This window comes from Myotis nattereri (assembly GCF_964212035.1).
Source record: "Myotis nattereri genome assembly, chromosome: X".
Classification (NCBI taxonomy): domain Eukaryota; kingdom Metazoa; phylum Chordata; class Mammalia; order Chiroptera; family Vespertilionidae; genus Myotis; species Myotis nattereri.
This window is the reverse complement of record NC_138078.1, coordinates 47,359,836-47,378,718: the sequence shown is the minus strand read 5'-3', so window position 1 is coordinate 47,378,718 and position 18,883 is coordinate 47,359,836. Positions and strand designations below refer to the sequence as shown.

The following is an 18,883-nucleotide window of genomic DNA, read 5'->3' as shown; positions in this document are numbered from 1 at the left end:
GCTTTACTTAGCTCCACTTTCAAAACTATCTATAGGGTTTGTAGCCTTTACATAAGGAAAGACTGTCTGTTTGGGTTCTGACATGGAATTCAACATTTTTAGGCCTAGTGACAGGGGGAAAAAGTCTCAGAAGAAAGTACTTCCTTGAGAGAAAGTGGGAGAAGGAGTAGATACTGGTATTTAGCAACTGAGTCTGTTTCCTGAGCAGAGTGTCTGTTTACAGGCTGTTCATCACTGTTTCTTTGAGAAGGAAGCCATTAGAAGGATGGGGGAGTAAAGTGAATAAATGGCTTAGACCCAAATTGACTGAGAAGGAAGGAAGCACTAGCATATATAGACGGTCTGTAAATGGGAGTTCCCTCTATAGGATGTAGGCTGAGTACCTCTGGGGGTTGAGCAGACATGAATTGTTCTAAGCTAAATAAGATTAATGAGCCAGGTCTTCAGTCCATATAGCCAAATATAAGATGCAACTTAGCCTGGGACTCTGTACCAATGGACAGCCCTGAGTGGTCTCTGGAGAGGAGAATAAAAGTGTTTCATCACTTTGGTTCCTTCTCTACCTAGGAACTATTAATGCAAAGGGGCATCAAGAAGACAGCAGCAGGAGGGAGCAGGTGCATAGACTGATGGTCTGCTTAACAGTGAGAACACTTCTTTTCTGGGGCTGAGGCCAGGGAGACTTTACTAAGGAACAAGCTTGTATTCATAACAAAGGACAGGCTAGGGACTCAGTTGGAGTATCTCTACTTCTAAATTCTCCAATAAGGACAAATTTTCCCCCACTAGCAGCAGAGTGGAACACAAGCAGAGAGAAAATTAAATCTTTTCAGATCATTAATTTTTCTTTCATTTCTAGGGCCCACCAAGTCCCAAGTACCAGCTGGGACCATCTTCATTGCCTACATTGCCTGTACTACCAACACTGTTGAAGCCAGCAGGCCAAATAAGAAAAACTTGCTTCTTTAGGCTCTGAAAAACTTTGAGAGGGCCCTGCCAGTGACCTCATCCCTGAGATGATTAAAATACTGGGCCCTGGAAAATTAGTGCCTCTCTCTAGAAGATAAAGGAGAAAGAAGAATAGAAGTGGGTGTGCAAGACCCTTTACCTTCAGCAGCTCTTTTAAAGAAGACTTTGCAGCTTCCACAAGTGAGAGCTCCATAATGACAGCCAGAAGCTTCATCCCCACAGATCAAACAGGTCTTCTGGGGTGGAAAGTAATAGTCGATGGGCAGAACATGTTCCCTGGCAGTCTCCAAACTGGAAAGACACAAGAGAAATAATGAAATACACATCAGTAGTTGGCAGAAATTGGAGGGTAGAAGTCTGAGCTCTTGAAGAGTGAACTACATGTGTACATTATTATCATTCATTGCTTAATACAGTCAGTGTGGAGCTGCCTTTTTTGGGGGAATACTTCTAGAGATAATGTTTGCAGGGTTTCCTGTCACATGGACAGAGCCTTTATGGATCCTGTTAAGGAATTAGACAAGTTCTCTGGGATCAGCAATCTTATGGGCTATGTCTACATGAGGGAAATATGAAGGCAGAAATATGAGGTTAAGGTATATAACTTAAGATGATGGTCAGGCAATAATTTCAGAGCAAATAAATGGTATGAAGCCAATCCTATGACCTTACCTTATCCAAAGGTAGACCTATGGCTAAACCAGATTAAACATCATAGCAGTCTTATGTCCTTGCCCTAGTCTCTCAGTTCCATTCGCATCTGCAAATAAGAATAATGTTACCCATACTTCTGAGCTACTGTTGTGAATGATTATATAAATTAGACAAAAAGATAAAACTTCCTTGAAATGAATACACAGTGAGGGATCATAGGTAGTTTTATCATAGAAGTCTTCTTTTGACTTTTCTCCCACTCCCTCACTTTCCTTAGGAGTCTCTATATATCACATGGATATGCCCCCAAACCCATTCTACCACATAAAGTAGCAGAATCCTATGCATGAAGTTATTGTTGAGAAATGATGGACATTGATTCTCGAAATCTCTTAGGCTACCATCTCAACACTTGGCCATTACAATACTCATGGGTTCCTTTGGCTAGGATGGAGCTTCAGTGGTCACCTAGTGTAACTGCCAAGAATATCCATCTCTGAGTCTTAGGTGGATGTGAAGAAGTGGGCCAGAAATGCAGCCCTAAAACTTAATGGAATGGGTAATTCTTAGTCTCCCATAGTAATTTATTCAAGTGTAAACAAACAACATGGCTCCTACTACCTAAAGGTCATTTTTTTCTCTCCTACACATTAAACAAAACTTAAGTGACCTCTTGGGTTAATCTGCCTCAGGCAGACAATTTCCCATATTTTCATCTACAGGAATGCAGCCACTATTTTTCATGAGCACTTCTTTCTTACTAAGGAAGGAATATAAGTCCTAATGGCAGCGGCAGCCTGTTTGCCATGTGGGGGTGATTTCAACACCACAAAACAACTCTGTGAGAGTTTTTCCTTCTTCTATCACATGAAGAAATTCAGACTCATAGAGGAGAAGCCCAAGATATTTGACACCAAGGCCTGGACTAGCTGACTTCAAATCCAACACAGTTTCCATTACCCTGCTGTATTCTCGCTACTCACCTTCACTTTCAACCCATGGTTCTCTGCTAATCATGCTCAGCACAGTCATCAGGTTTTTTTTTAAAAAAAGCAATAAAGGATTTACTCCCTTCAATCTACCAATGAGCAGCCCTGGCAGGGCAAGAGGAAAGAAAGCTTTCACTCAGGCTACGCTTGATATGCATTTTATCTCTAAGACACAAATATTAGCCTTTATTCAAGGCCCAAGTACAACAAAAAGTACTACCAAAGTTCTGAGAATATGTAAATCCAGGAGCTGACTATGGTGGCCTATATTTTCTCCTCATAAGCTTTCCTTTTCTCATCTTAGCTGGAAAGCCCACAGGACTCTGTCCACAAAACCAAGACAAACAGGTGACAAAATCCACAGGAAAAGAGTTTCACTTTCCATATAAAAACGAGCCTAATGCTAAGAAAGTTATTCCTTTGGCTAAAAATGTCATTTCTTTGAGTAAAAATTGTGTCCCCCATCCTTACTCATAAAACAAGGAGAAAAAGCAGTTTTCTCCCCCTCCTCCTCCTCCTCCTCCTCTTCCTCCTCTCCCCCTTCTTCTTTTTGGAAATGTCTTTACCTTCTTCCCACTTTTTTGACTTCTGTAGCTAATACATACCATTCAAATAAAATCAGAAGGTCATGCATTTAGGTGCCCTATGTGTTAGGCCATTTCATATACAAAATACCATTTATTCTTCCCACCAACTCTGTATCTTCCCTATATTGTAGGACAGGAAACTTATGCTCAGAAAAATTAAGTGAACTTGTGGATTTGTAACCAATAACTGACCATGTTATGAGATTGGAGGTTGAAATTAAACACATTGAATCAATTTAACTCATAGACCCTAGCTAGCCCAATGGACTAGGTACAGGGCTAGGTGCTGGGGATATAGCATTGATCAAGATATTATCTTTGCCTCTAAACAACTTAATGTCTTATAGAAAAGAAAGATAGGAAGCAAGAAACTGAAAAATAACATAGTAGATGATATAATAGAGCAGAGTACAGATTGCTACAGATGAGAAATCACCTCAAAGACAGGAATGTTTATTGAAAGGCATAAAAGTATATATGGGTAAATGAGATGATGATGATGATAGTGACATCATTATCAATTATTAGTATAAATTTTCAAAATAAAAATATATTTTAAGAAAGCAAAATACATATTAGATAAACAAAATGGAAACCTACATAAAGTAAATAAAAGGTACTTTTGGAAAGAGCCTTTAGGAAATAGAAATTTTCATCTATACTAAAATTTAAAATACAGTTAAAGCCCGACTGGCATGGCTCAGTGGTTGAGCATTGACCTTTGAACCAAGAAGACATGGTTCCATTCCTGGTCAGGGCACATGCCCAGGTGGCGGGCTCAATCCTCAGTGTGGGGGATGCAAGAGGCAGCCAATCAGTGATTCTCTCTCACCATTGATGTTTCTATCTCTCTCCCTCTCCTTTCCTCTCTTAAATAAATAAAATATATTTTTAAATACAGTTCAAATTGTTTAAAATAATGTAATAAATCAAACTTGTAATCAATGTTTAAAGGCTGAAGAAAGTCATCAACATTTTTAGATATGCATTTAATGAAATGCATCCTGCACAAAAATAACTATAAAGGGGGAGAAAGAGGAGCTGAAATAATGAAGACGATTTTAGAAACTCAAGTTTTCCTAACTACAACCCACTTTGAACAGAGATCTGTGATACCTCCTGACCCCACCAGGTCAATTTCTGCCTACCTCCCCCTTCCTCTCTCTGTCAAAATATTTTAGACAGCACTCCCACTAACCCTGGCCTAGTGTGGACAGATGGCACATTGCAGTTCTGACTCATGGGCTGACCTTTGGGCATTGTAAATAAAAATTCCAAGTACAGTTCCTCTCCCAGCTTTATATCCTAAAGCAAGAATAGGACACCTTTTTTCCCCCCGCCAAGGGCCATTTGGATATTTATAACATCATTCACAGGCCATACAAAATTATCAAATTAAAAATTAGCCTGCTATATTTGGTCAAACATTTAATTAACTCACCCCTGATGCCTTGGCAGAGCCAGACCAAATGATTTCATGGGCCTTTTATGGCCCGCAGGTTAGACGTTCCCCACCCCTGTGAGAGAAACTCATGCACATTTGTACCAGGAGGCATGTTTGGAAATTATCAGAGCAGCCTTGTTTATAAAAGCAGAAACATCCACTGATAGGAGAGAGGTTAAGTACACTCATTTAATAAAATACAGCTCAGCAACGACAAGGAGGATAATATAGTTATTCATAGGTGAACCTCACAAACTAATGTTGCATAAAAGAAATAATTCATAAAAGCGTACATACTATATGATTCTATTACATAAGTTCAAAAAGAAGCAAAAGTAAACAATGTATGTGTGAAAAAAATCATAAAAATGCAAGGAAACAATAAACTTTAATATAGGATAGTTGTTTCCTCTGAAGGCAGGCTTGGGGTAATGATATAAAAAAGGAGAAAGCAAATTGATTTAAACATCTATTTAAACATATTTATGAAGCTACTACATAACAGGTATCATACTATGTCCTGGGGTTAGAGCGGTGAACAAAAATTTTAAAAAGAAAGAGAAATGAGATTGATATTCTTTAATCACAGCTCATGAGTGTTCATTTTATTATTGTGTTGTATAATATATGTTACATATATTATTTTGTATGGCTATCATAGCACATAATAAAAGAAAAATTAAAAAAGAGAACCTTGGAAATTTCTAATATCCCACTAACTAGCATCCTAGCTGCAAGTACACAGAGATTTGCTTGGAGAGCAAGTACAGAAATTACTTGAGACTTTTTTTCCTGACTCTCCTGGGTTACGCTCTCACTTATTATTCAGATGCAAGGCATTCAGTTTTATGAGTCTGAAGCAAAAGCACTGCAGCAAAGAATGCGAATTTTCAGAACCAGAACACCACTTCCTATTCTCCAGAAGTTTCACAGTTAGTTAAATAAAAGTGTATTATGCCAGTTCAGCCATGGGAAATTTAGCTGAGAAACCCTCAGCACTAAGCTATAATCTTAATATCTCTCTCTCTCTCTCTCTCTCTCTCTCTCTCTCTCTCTCTCTCTCTCTCTCCTTCCCTCTCTCTCTCCCTTACTTGGGGATACTTTAAAGTGTCTAACTTAAGCAAGGCCCCCAAAGATTATTAAAGCAGGGTGAAATGTAGAGGTCACAGGCCAGTTTTCCCTGTTTGGGTAAGGAATGTCAATACAACAGGGCTTTATCTGGAGACTGGTGTTACCTTATTCCTTTGAGGGCTTTTCTGATAATTACATAAAATAATATTCATTAAGACCTTCTCTCTGCCTGCCACATGTAACTACATTGTAAGTCTAGGTTGCCTTCACCTTTCGTCTTGCCATAAAAAGGGAAATATATAATATACTTAAAATAAAAAGATAATTATTCTCAGCTGTTAGGGAAAGGTAAATACAAGTGGAGAGAGAGGGGGAAAAAGACTAGATATGTAAAAGCATATCTTTTTTACACATACCTCTGTACTTTTCAAACAAGAAGGGATTTAGGAAACCACCAAACATCTTTTTTTAAAAATATGTATTTTATTGATTTTTTTACAGAGAGGAAAGGAGATGGATAGTCAGAAAAATCAATGAGAGAGAAACATTGATCAGCTGCCTCCTGCACACCCCCTACTGGGGATGTGCCCGCAACCAAGGTACATGCCCTTGACCGGAATCGAACCTGGGACCCTTCAGTCCGCAGGCCAACGCTCTATCCACTGAGCCAAATCGATTAGGGCCAAACATCTTTATAGAGCATCATATTTTTTCCTGATGCTTACTAATTTCAAATATTGCTATTAATCACATTGTGGAATTTAATGACATCTCTACACGAATTTTAAAGATAAAAACAAGAGAATTTGAAGTTATTCTCTACTCATAGATCCTTTGTGCCTACATTTTTGTGGATACAAGGAATATTTCAAAGGAAAAATTGGCAAAAATGACATAATACTGGTAGCTTCTTTTCTTGCTGCCAGCCTGAGATTTGAAATTTGATGATTGCTTGTCCAAGAGGACAGTCATTTTCTCTTTTAAAAGTATTACTTGACTTTGTTTCATAGCTTTCTAATTCTGTTTAATGATGCGTTTTGTTTAAGTGAAAATATATTTAGGTAGAAGATCTGGTTTTCATGCCAATCTCTGTCACTCTAAGAGAATGACCTTAAATAAATTATGTAGCTTCAATTTCTTTATGTGTAGAATGGGTAAAGAAATACAGAACTTATAAGACTGCTAAGAGGATTCAATGAGATTTTAAAGGAAAGGCAGCCCACAATGTTGCTGGCACAATGTTTAATAAATGGCCATTGTTGTAATAATCTCATGAGAAAATGGCAGAAATGAGAGCTGGTAAAAGAACTAGAGTCTAAGAAACAACCTCTGGGCGGGGGGTGGGGGGGGGCACAAACCTCTCTGAGGTCGGTTTCCTTACTCTTACTTTGAAGAGATGCAAACTGAGATTTAGATAAGGTAAATGACTTGTCTGAATTTATACAGTTAGTAGGTGGCAAAGCCAGAATTCATACCTGGCAATGTTTCCCCCTTAATCCATAGTTTTCCACTATTCTAAACTGCCAAGATCCCATAATATTTATCTTATAGCCTAGTTTTAATTTAATTAGGCTATTTTAAGAGGTTTATTGATATATGATTCACACACCATAAAATTCACCATTTTTGGCATATTTATATTTGGTATAGCAAACTAATTTTAGACCATTTTCATTACCCTAAAAAGAAACCCCATGCCCTTTATCAGTCACTCCCTGGACCTTCCTCCTCTCCGACCCTGTCAACACAAATTTACTGTCTGTCTCTGAAGATTTGGCCTTTATGTCCTCCTGGTTCAGGATGGCAATACAGGATGATCCAGAACTCACTTACTCTCACAGACACACTGAGTTTATAGCTACCTATGAAAACAATTTCATCTTAAAAAATAAAAACTAAAGGCTGTCTGAGTAACAATTACATGTTTGTCAAATGAGAAGACCACATTGAAGTGGGTAAAAGAGGCTAGGAAACAATCTCACCATAAAACCCACCCTGGTGCAGTGTCCACAGCTGAGAAAGAACTCCCAACCTGAAGCTTTGCCCCAAGCAATGAATGCCATATCAGGCATCCCAACTTTCAGGATATACATTGAGAGACAAGCCCTAAAAATATGTAACTTTGAAAAACCAAAGGGGATGTTTCCTGAGACCCACAAGACAATAACAATCAACAATCTGAGAAACCACTCTTAAAGGGCTTAAAAACTTGGACTTACCCACCCCAGGGCTGAGCTCAGAGGCAGCCAATTATGCCCAGACTTAAAATAAAGGAGACTCGCCTGCTTACATTAAAGCAGCAGACAGAGAACAGACACCTAATTTAACATACAGATTTAGGAATCTGCTGGAACCCTTTTTGAGGGTTGAGATTTGTGGGTGCCATCTTCATGCTCTCCCGTTGCTGTGACCCCAAAGCACCAGTATCTCCTGGAAGGGAGCTTTTAGATATGTCTGGTGCTCCAGTTTTTGTGGCTACAACCTATTGGGTATCTATTCATTGTCTGGAGGCCAGAGGAGATTCTGATCCTGGTATGATTGGACTGTAATAATTGACATCACCCAGAGAGGAGTTCATAACCTTATATGGTGCCAACATTTTGTGAATGCTGCAGGGCCATCTGGTTTGGTGGCCAGTAGAGCTTATGCTCATTGGTTCCACAGAATTGTAATCAATGGACAAAGAGTTCGTAAACAGCTACCACCGCCAGGACACAGAAAGATGGACTCAGACAATAGCATGGTGAAAGCCTGGGTAAGGGGAGGGAATGAGGAGAAGGGAGGCTAATGAGGGGGAAAAGGGAACATCTGTAATACTTTCAACAATAAATATATTTTTTAAAGAGCTGATAGACCCAGGAGTTCAGTCTTTCTATAAAAGAGGTCTATTTTTTAATCATTTTGACTGCGGGCTTCTAATTAAACATACATTTGGGGTTGACTGCAATTCTTTTCAAAGACCTACTATCTTTGTGCTCACCCTTTGCCATGCTCCAGAGAGCCAGTGTCTATTGCACTGGTGTTTATGCATGGTGTCCATTTTGTTTTGGTGCTTTGTTGGAGTTTTTAGTTAATGCAGAGGGGACAGCCCTTAATCATTAGGATCTGGTAGCTGGGGTGGTTTGGGGCTTTCATTCCTGGGTCCCACAGGACTGTAGAAATCATAGAGACAGTTCTAGAAAGAATACAACCTACAGGGCATTGCACAGAGTGTAGACTGAGGCACATTCACGGTCCTTCTTAGAGAAGGCCTATTTGCTTGTCCTGGAGCTTCAGCATGAGGTGAATACTACAGATTTGGCATACATTTATAGGTCTATGGAGCTGTTCTCAAGGAATGTAGGCTGTGGATGCCATCTTGGTTTTCTGCCTTTCTCCAGATTGCCAGTATCAGCCAGAAAAGAGGTATACACTTGTCTAGAAACTCCAGTTGCTCAGGAGACACCTCTAGATCACCTGGCTCTGGTGGCCAGCAGGGCTTATGCTTGTGGTTCCAAAGCACTGATATATTTGAACTTAGGTGCTGATTGAGATCCTTCCCTTTAAGACACTGACAGGTCTTGGCACATACTCAACTACTGGGAGCTATAAAATTATAGTAGGCAACTTAGACAAGCACAGATATTTGAGAGACAACAAATAGTTGAGGCAAGTTTGAGTGACAAGGTTCACCTCCTACATGAGGCCACTATATAAAGACTGGAAGAGCCGGTTGTTTAATCCACTGTATATAAAACAATACAGAGAGTCAAAAATACTAAATAAATTGAGGAATATGTTAAAATGAAAGAATAAGATAGCAGAAAAATAATTTACCTGATAAAGAGTTCAAAGTAATGATCATATAGTTGCTCATCAAATTGGGAGTAAGAATAGATTAACACAGTGAGGATTTCAACAAAAAGATGAAAAATATAAGAAAGTACAAATTAGATGTGACAAAGCTGAAGAATACAATAACTGAAATTGAGGGGTTCAACAGGGAACTAGATAATGTAGTAGGAAAAATTAGTAGTCAACTCTAAGACAAAGCAGTGGAAATCACCTAACCAGAGCATAAAAAATAAAAAAAAAAGAATGAAACAGCCCTGGCCGGTTTTGCTCAGTGGATAGAGCGTCGGCCTGCGGACTGAAGGGTCCCAGGTTCGATTCCGGTCAAGGGCATGTACCTTGGTTGCGGGCACGTCCCCAGTGAAGGGTGTGCAGGAGGCAGCTGATCGATGTTTCTCTCTCTCATCGATGTTTCTAACTCTCTATCCCTCTCCCTTCCTCTCTGTAAAAAATCAATAAAATATATTTTTTTAAAAAGAATGAAACATAGTGAGCTAGGTTAAGGGACTAATTAGACAGCATTAAAAAGACTACCATTTGAATCAAAGGGCTCTCAGAAAGAGAAGAGAAAGAAAGGTGCAAAAATAATTTTGGGAGAAATAATGGCTGAAAATTTCCCTAACCTGGGGAAAGAAACAGTCATCCAGATTCAAGAATAGAGAGTTCTAAATAATAGGAAGCCAAAAAAAAAAAAAAAATCCACACCAACACACCTGATAATTAAAATGTAAAACTTAAAAACAATGAAAGAATATTAAAAGCAGAAGAGAAAAACACCTTGTTATGTACAAGTTGTTTAAAAATAGCAGATTTTTTATGATTTTTTTTCTTCATTGATTAAGGTATTATATGTGTCCTTATCCGCCCTTTGTGCCCCACCCCCCACTTATGCCCTCACCCCCCTGGTGTCTGCATCCATTGGTTAGGCTTATATGCATGCATATAAGTCCTTTGGTTGATCTCTCCCCCTTTGAAGGCCAGAAGGAAGTAGCACAATATATTAAAAGTGCTGGGAAAAACAAACAAACAAACAAAAAAACCTCCAACCAAGAATAGTCTATCCAGCAAAGTTATTCAGAAAAGAAGAGATAAAGAGTTTTCCAGCACCCAGCAGGGACCTTTGAGGCATACTTTGTCTGGAGATGCTCTTGGTGAAAACTCAGTGATTGACCTCTGTAGCTTTGGAAAGGGACCATTTTTCCCCATCTCGAGTGCATAGCAGATGCTCCCAACACCTACTGAATCATTTCTCCTGCCCTTCTAATACCTATGGCCTTGCTCTGTTGAGTTCACTCTTGCAGGGGGATCAGAGTACTGTTCAGAGCTGGGATTTCCATAAGGCATGTTCCACAGAAGCTTTTGTCCAGGAATCAGATGGCTGGGTGTTGGGTTGTATGACTGCATTGCAGGGAGGGCCACTACTATCTCCCCTGTGACTCAGCCCATGCTGTTCCCACAGTGAGCGATTCATTTGACCTGCATTTCTGGAAGTTATGGGCCCTTCCCTGCTTGGCTCAGTCCTACAGGAAGTCTGAGAGATGCTTGGGGCTGGGACCTTCATTGTATGTCTCCTTCAGTGGCTTTTACAAAGAAAGGGTAAGAGGTGCCCACCCCCATCTTACAGGCTTGTTAGAAGAACCCACCAAAAGAGATTGTTTGGATCTGCCCTCCCAAGTCCTTGTGGCCCAATTCTTCTGAGCTCAGCTACACTGAAGGAAGAAGTGCTACTCAAAGTTGGGACATTTGAAGTGTGTCTCCTTCCAACTTTATTGTCTGGGACCAGGAAGAAGAGCTCACTCCCCTTCTGAAGGCTCGGCTGGCACCACTCTCAATAGGACACTCTTTAGGAGCCCCAGTAGCTCTTCTCTGCTGAATTTTCTGCAGAGGGATGGCTGGCTGCACCCAAACTGAACCTGAGGCATGCTCCTCCTGATGCACTATCCTTGGAGACTCTGAGAGAGACTGAGTGGCTGGCTCTGGGATAGGGGCTACTTTCCATTCATTGAGTTCCTGAGTACATGGCCCCTATGTAGGGGACCAACTAGCCCCACCCTGATAGCACAGCAGCTCCAGACAGGTAGCCCAAGGCCAGTTACACACAACAGCTGACATCAACCTTTACCTGAACCCTACCCCAGTGGGCCCACAAACAACACAAGTGGTGGGGGTTCATATCACACCAGAGCTCGACCAACTAGCCACATAAGTGGCACTCCAAAGGGAGATGCTGTCATTCAAAAGACCCCATTGGGAACAATGCCACCTCAAGGGGCAGACCCTGCACAGTGACTCATACACAGTGATCAAGCTTTATTCTTTTTTAAAAATATATATTTTATTGATTTTTTTACAGAGAGGGATAGAGAGTTAGAAACATTGATGAGAGAGAAACATCGATCCACCACCCTCTGCACACCCCCTACTGGGGATGTGCCCACAACCAAGGTACATGCCCTTGACCGGAATCGAACCTGGGACCCTTGAGTCTGCAGGCCGACGCTCTATCCACTGAGCCAAACTGGTCAGGGCAAGCTTTATTCATATAGTCAGCCAGTCTGAAGAGTTAACTCCACCCATGAAAATGCCAAGAGCAATCAAGACTCAATTACAGCCCTGGCTGGTGTATATCAGTGGTTAGTGCACCAGCCCATGCACCATAGAATGGCAGAGTGGCAGGTTCGATTCCCAGTCAAGAGTACAAACTTGGGTTGCAGGTTTGATTCCCAGGCCTGGTCTCTCTCTCTCTCTCTCTCTCTCTCTCTCTCTCTCTCTCTCTCTCTCTTCCTGCCTCCCTCCCTTCCATTCTCTTTAAAAATCAATGAAAAGACCAGCCAATGTGGCTCAGTTGGTTGATCATTGTCCCATGCACCAGGATGTTGCTGGTTTGATTCCTGGTCAGGACACATACCCAGATTGCAGGCTTGATCCCCAATGGGAGGCATGCAGGAAGCAGCCAATCAATGTTTCTCTCTCATTGATGTTTCCTACTCTCTCTCCCTCTTTTTTCCTCTCTCTCTCAAATCAATAAAAACATATTAAAATTATATATATATATATATATATATATATATATATATATATATATATATACATACATATATATAATTTAAAAATCAACTACAACAGGATGGTGCACATAACCCACACAAAATGTGGTCTTGGAGTTTGTCCCACTTAGCCTAATATGACTCTGATATCTTAAAGCCATCATAACAAGTTAAGGGGTCATAGAACATCTACCTAATATACAGAGACAAAGTGGGAAAACAAAGACATATGCTCCAAATTAAAGAGCAAGAGAAATCCCAGGAAAAGTATTAAATGAATTGAAAGCAACCAAGATAACAGGGACAAAGCTTAAAAATAAGGTTAAAGGGAAGCTCAAAGACTTTAGTGAAGAATATATTATCTCAATGAGAACTTAAAGAAAAAGATAGTAGGCATGAAATAGGTTATAGGAACCATAAAAAAGGACCAGTCAGATATGAAGAATACAATATCTGAAATGAAGAACCCACTGGAAGGAATCAACAGCAGGTTAGATGAAGCAGAGGATTGAATCAACAATTTAGAGTAGAGGATCACAGTACAAACCCAAGCTGCACAACCAAAAGAAAAGAGAGCCCTAACCGGTTTGGCTCGGTGGATAGGGTGGATAGAGCGTCGGCCTATGGACTGAAGGGTCTCAGGTTTGATTCCAGTCAAGGGCATGTGCTTTGGTTGCATCCTCAGTAGGGGGTGTGCAAGAGGCAGCTGATCAATGCTTCTCTCATCGATGTTTCTAACTCTCTATCCCTCTCCCTTCCTCTCTGTAAAAAAATCAATAAAATATATTTAAAAAGAAAGAAAAAGAAAAGAGAATTGCCCTGGCCAATGTGGCTCAGTTGGTTGAGCATTGTCCCATACACTGAAAGGTCACCAATTCGATTCCTGGTTCAGGTACATGCCCAGGTTGGGAATACAGTTGCCAGGCAGGTTGTATACTGGAGGCAACAAAGCAATGTTTCTCTCTCTCTCCCTCTCCATGCCTATCTCTCTAAAAAATCAATAAAAACATTAAAAAAGAAAAATAAATGAGGAAAGTCTAAGTGGCCTCTGGTTCAACCTCAAGGATAACATCATCGGCTTCATAGGTGTACCAGAAAGAGAAGAGAGTGATCAATGGATAGAGGACCTGTTTAAAGAAATAATGACTGAAAACTTTTTTAACCTGGTTAAAGAAAAAGTCACACAAGTTCAGGAAGCACAGAGTCCCAATAAAGATGAACCTAAAGAGACCCACCTAAATACACAATATAATTTACATAGCAAAGTTTAAAAACAAAGAAAATCTTAAAAGCAGCAAAAGAGAGAATGTTACCTAAAAGGGAGCTCCCATAAGGTGATCAGATTATTTTCCAACGGAGACACTCAGGCCAGGGGGATTGACAGGAAATATTCAAAGTGATGAAATGCAAGGACCTACAACCAAGGCCACTAGATCTAGCAAGGCTATCATTTAAAATTGAAAGTGAATTAGACAAAATAAAATAAGTGTAAAGGAGTTCATTATTATCAAATAAGTATTGCAAAAGATGTTAAAGGCCCTGCTTTAAGAAGAAGAAAAGAAATATATAGATAGAGGAGCATAGGTATATAAAAAAATGGCAATAAATAAGTACCTATCAATAATAACCTTAAATATAAATGGATTAAGTTTTCCAATCAAAAGACATAGGGTAGCTGAATGGATAAGAAAATATGATCCATATATATGCTATCTACAAGAGACCCACGTCAGAACATAAGACACACAGACTGAAAGTGAATAGATTCAAAAAAGTAAATCCTGTACAAATGAAAACAAATGAAAAAAGAATTAAGGTAGACAAATACACTTCAAAACACAAGTCATAAAAAAGACAAATAAGGTCATTACATGATACTAAATGGGTTAACAATGAGATCACGAAAGAAGTTAAAAATTACCTGGAAACAAATGAAAATGAACACACAATAACACAAAATCTATAGGACACACACAAAAAAGTAGTCCTGAGAGGGAAGTTCATAGCATTACAGGCCTACCCCAAGAAGCAAGAAAAATATCAAATAAACAAACTAATTCTACACCTAAAAAAGAAGCTGGAAAAAGAACAACAAACAAAGCCCAGAGTAAAGAGAAGAAAAAAGTAATAAAGATTGGAGCAGAAATAAATGACATAGAGACTAAAAAAAAAAAAAATTACAAAACATCAATGAAACCAACAGCTGTTTCTTTGAATATATAAACAAGATTGAAGAACATTTATGCAGACAAATAAATAAAATCAGAAATGAAAGAGGAATAACATCAGAAATACAAAGGATTGTAAGAAAATACTATGAACAAATACATGCCTACAAATTGAACAAAGTGGGTGGAATGGATAAATTCCTAGAAACGTACAATCTTCCAAATCTGAATATGGAAGAATCAGAAAACCTGAATAGACAGATAATGAAATTGAAGCAGTAATAATAATAAAAAATAAAAACTCCCAGCAAACAAAAGTCTTGGACTAGCTGGCTTCACTGGCAAACTTTACCAAACACTCCAAGAGGAACTAACACCTTTCCTCCTCAAACTATTCCAAAGAATTCAAGAGGAAAGAAAATGTCCATACTCTTTTTACAAGACTAGCATTACCTTAATTTCAAAACCAAATAAAGTCACTACAAAGAAAGAAAATTATAAGCCAATATCCCTGATAACATAGATACTAAAATGCTCAACAAAACATTAGCAAACTGGATGAAGCAATACATTTTAAAGATCATACACCATGATCAAATGGGATTTATCCTGGGGATGCAAGGTTGGAACAATACTCACAAATCAATAAATGTGATGCACCACATAAACAAAATGAAAAGGTAAATATCATGTGATCATATTACCAGATGAAGAAATGTTATTTGATAAAATCCAGTCCCAATTTATCATAAAAACTCTTAACAAAGTGGGAATTGAGTGATCATACATCAACATAATAAAAGCTATATAAGATAAACCTTCAGCCAATCATACTCAATTGAAAAAAAAGTGTTTCCCTTAAGATCATGAACAAGATAAAGATGTCCACTTCCACCACTCTTATTCAACATAGTACTGGAAGGCTTATCCACAGCAATCAGTCAATGATAAGAAATAAAATATATCCAAATTGGAAAGGAGGAAGTAAAACTATCATTATAGACATAGACAACAGGGTGGTGATAGAAAGAATGAAAGGAGATAGGAGTAGTTGGAGGTGGGCAAAAGTGACTTGGCAATGGGAGCACAATGCAGTGTGCCAATGATGTTTTGATGAGTCATACACTTTAAACCTGTATGATTTTGTGAACCAATATCACCTCATTAAAGGACTATGTCTTAGGAAAACCAAAAAATTTGGGATTCCAAACAAGAAAAAACTAAAGAATTTCATCCCAACTATGCCAGCCTTAAAAGAAATACTAAAGGGACTTCTTTAAGCTAAAAAGAAAGGGCACACTGTAGTAAAAAATATGCATATGAAAGAATAAATCTCATTGGAAATGTACATGATAGTAAAGGTAGTAAATAATTCATTTATAAAGCTAGAATGAAGTTTAAAAGACAAAAGTAGTAATACTAACTATCCTACATAATAAAAGCCTAATATGCTAAGTGTCTGTTCGTCTATTCATCCATTCAACCAATCAAAGCATAATATGCTAATGATATGCTAAGGCTTCTCAATTGCTCTATGACATGCACTGACCACCAGGGGGCAGATACTCTGACAGGTTAGCTTGCTACTGGGTTCTAGCTGATTGGGACTGAGCTAGGTAGGCGAGACACACCCTGGAGCTCTCCTGTGGTCCCTTCCCAGCTGGCCAAACTTCTGTGCCCCTCCCTAGCCCTGATCATGCACCCGTGGGATCTCTTGGCCTGGCCTGTGCCCTCTTGCAATCTGGGATCCCTCGGGGGATCTCGGAGAGCCAGTTTCAGCCCAATCCCACAAGCCAGGCAGAGGGACCCACTGGCACATGAATTTGTGCACCGGGCCTCTAGTGATTATAATAATTCATTAAGGGATACACACAAGATACAAAGATGTAAAGTGATATAAAAAAACTTGAAATGTGGGGGGATAGCAACTATACTGACCTTTACAATGGGATTAAAGTTAAGTTTTATCAGCTTAAAATAGACTATTATAGATATAAGTTGTTGTATGTAAGTTTTATGATAACCACGAAGCATAAACCTATAGTAAATATCATAATAAATGACAAGAAAAATATATACCTCTTAAAGCCATCAATCAACAAAGGACACGAATAAAAGAAGCAAGGAACAGACAGGAACTTAAAAATGCCAGAAAATAAGAAAGATGGCAAGAAGCACATACTTATCAATACTTTAAATTTAAATGAACTAAATTCTTCAATCAAAAGATATACATGGCTCAACGGATAACACAATGTGACTAATCTATATGCTGCCTATAAGGGACTCACTTTATATGTAAGAAAACATACAGACAATATGAGCGGATGTAATATGATATTCATGAAAATGGAAACCAAATGAAAGCTGGAGTAGCTATCTATCTATATAATGAAGAGCCAGGGTTGTAACAACCATTACAACCGAAGGCTCAACAAGACTGGAAGTCGACCCAGCACTGACTTCAGCTGCTGCGGGTGCCCCAACCCAGCACTGACTGTCTAGGGGGCTGCAGATCAGGCCCAGAGAGAGGCCTGCAGAGAGAGAGAGGCAGGGTCTGATCTGTAGCCTCTGTGGCAGCAGTTGATCAGAACGTGTCTCTCTTTCTCTCCCAGCCTAGCCAACAGCCGTGCCTCCATTTCTCTCCAGGCCTAAACCAGCAGCCGGACATCCCCCAAGGGGTCCCCGATTAGAGTGGGTACAGGCTGAGTTGAGGGCACCCCCCCTATGTGCACGAATTTAGTGCACCGGGCCTCTAAAATATATATATATATATTCTATCTAATAAAAGAGAAACATGGTAATTGGTGTATGACCGCTACCCTTCCCATATATATATATATTCTATCTAATAAAAGAGAAACATGGTAATTGGTGTATGACGATACCCTTCCCATTGGCTAATCAGCAAGATATGCAAATTAACTGCCAGCCAAGATGGCGGCCAGCTGCCAGGCAGCTTGAAAGTAACATGAGGCTTGCTTGCTTCAGTGACTGCGGACTCCAATGTTCCCTGCCTGCCTTGCCGGCCGCTGAGCCTGCAGTTTAAGAAACATTGTAACAAATATAGAAGCTAAACAAAACCCCAGAAACCTGCTTTCAGCCAGCCCGGGATCTCAGAGCTGGAGTTGATACAGAGTTTCGATTGTAGAACCGAAACAAACCAGGTACCTGCTTTCAGAGCTGGAGCCAGAGCTAAAGCTGGCCCAGAATGAAAAAAAAAATGAAAAAAGGAGCAGTTGGGAGCTTCAGACAGCCTGAAAACAGCCCTCAGTACCCTCACCCAGACTGGCCAGGCACCCCAGTGGGGGACCCCATCCTGATCCAGGACACCCTTCAGGGAAAACCAGCCTGCCCCACCCATGCTCCAGGCCTCTATCTTATATAGTAAAAGGGTAATATGCCTCCCAGCACCAGGATCAGCGGACCCTCGAAGCCTCCTGGCACTGGGATCAGCGTGACAGGGGGCAGTGCCCAAACCCCCTGATCGCCCTGCGGCTCTGTGTGTGACAGGGGGCAGAGCCACAACCTCCCTATCCGCCCTGCTCTGTTCGTGACAGGGGAAGGCACCCCAACCCCCTGATCAGCCCTGCTCTGTGCCTGATAGCTGGGAGCTCCCCAACCCCCTAATCGCCCTGCGGCTCTGTGTGTGACAGGGTGTGGCGCCCCAACCCCCTGATTGGCCCTGCTCTGTGTATGACAAGGTGCGGCGCCCCAACCACCCCCACCACCCCACGGGCCCTGCTCTGTGTGTGACGGGGTAGAGCCATAACCTCCCCATCGGCCCTGCCCTGAGTGTGACAGTGGCGGGGCCCCAACCACCTGATCGGCCCTGCTCTGTGGGTGATAGAGGGTGGTGCCCCAACCCCCTGATCCGCCCTGCCCTGAGTGTGACAGGGGGCGGTGCCCCAACTCCCCTATTGGCCCTACTCTGTGAGTGACAGGGGGGAGCTCCCCAACCCCCTGATTGACCCTGCTCTGTGCGTGACAGGGTACGGAGACCCAACCCCCCTGATGGGCCCTGCTCTGTGCGTTACAGGGTACGGAGCCCCAACCCCTCTGATGGGCCCTGCTCTGTGCGTGACAGGGGGCGGCGCCGCAACCTCCCCATCCACCCTGCCTT

General features: G+C 40.6%; 1 protein-coding gene across 1 annotated transcript in view; it reads right to left on the bottom strand.

Moving 5' to 3' along the window:
- Positions 1-18,883, bottom strand: part of AR (androgen receptor) — a gene marked incomplete at its 5' end in the record, with an annotated part of 312,266 nt that overhangs the window by 115,342 nt on the left and 178,041 nt on the right. The window contains one exon of the mRNA XM_081080827.1: positions 1,109-1,260. Within this exon, the coding sequence (XP_080936953.1) occupies positions 1,109-1,260 (152 nt within the window). The remainder of the gene's footprint in view (positions 1-1,108; positions 1,261-18,883) is intronic.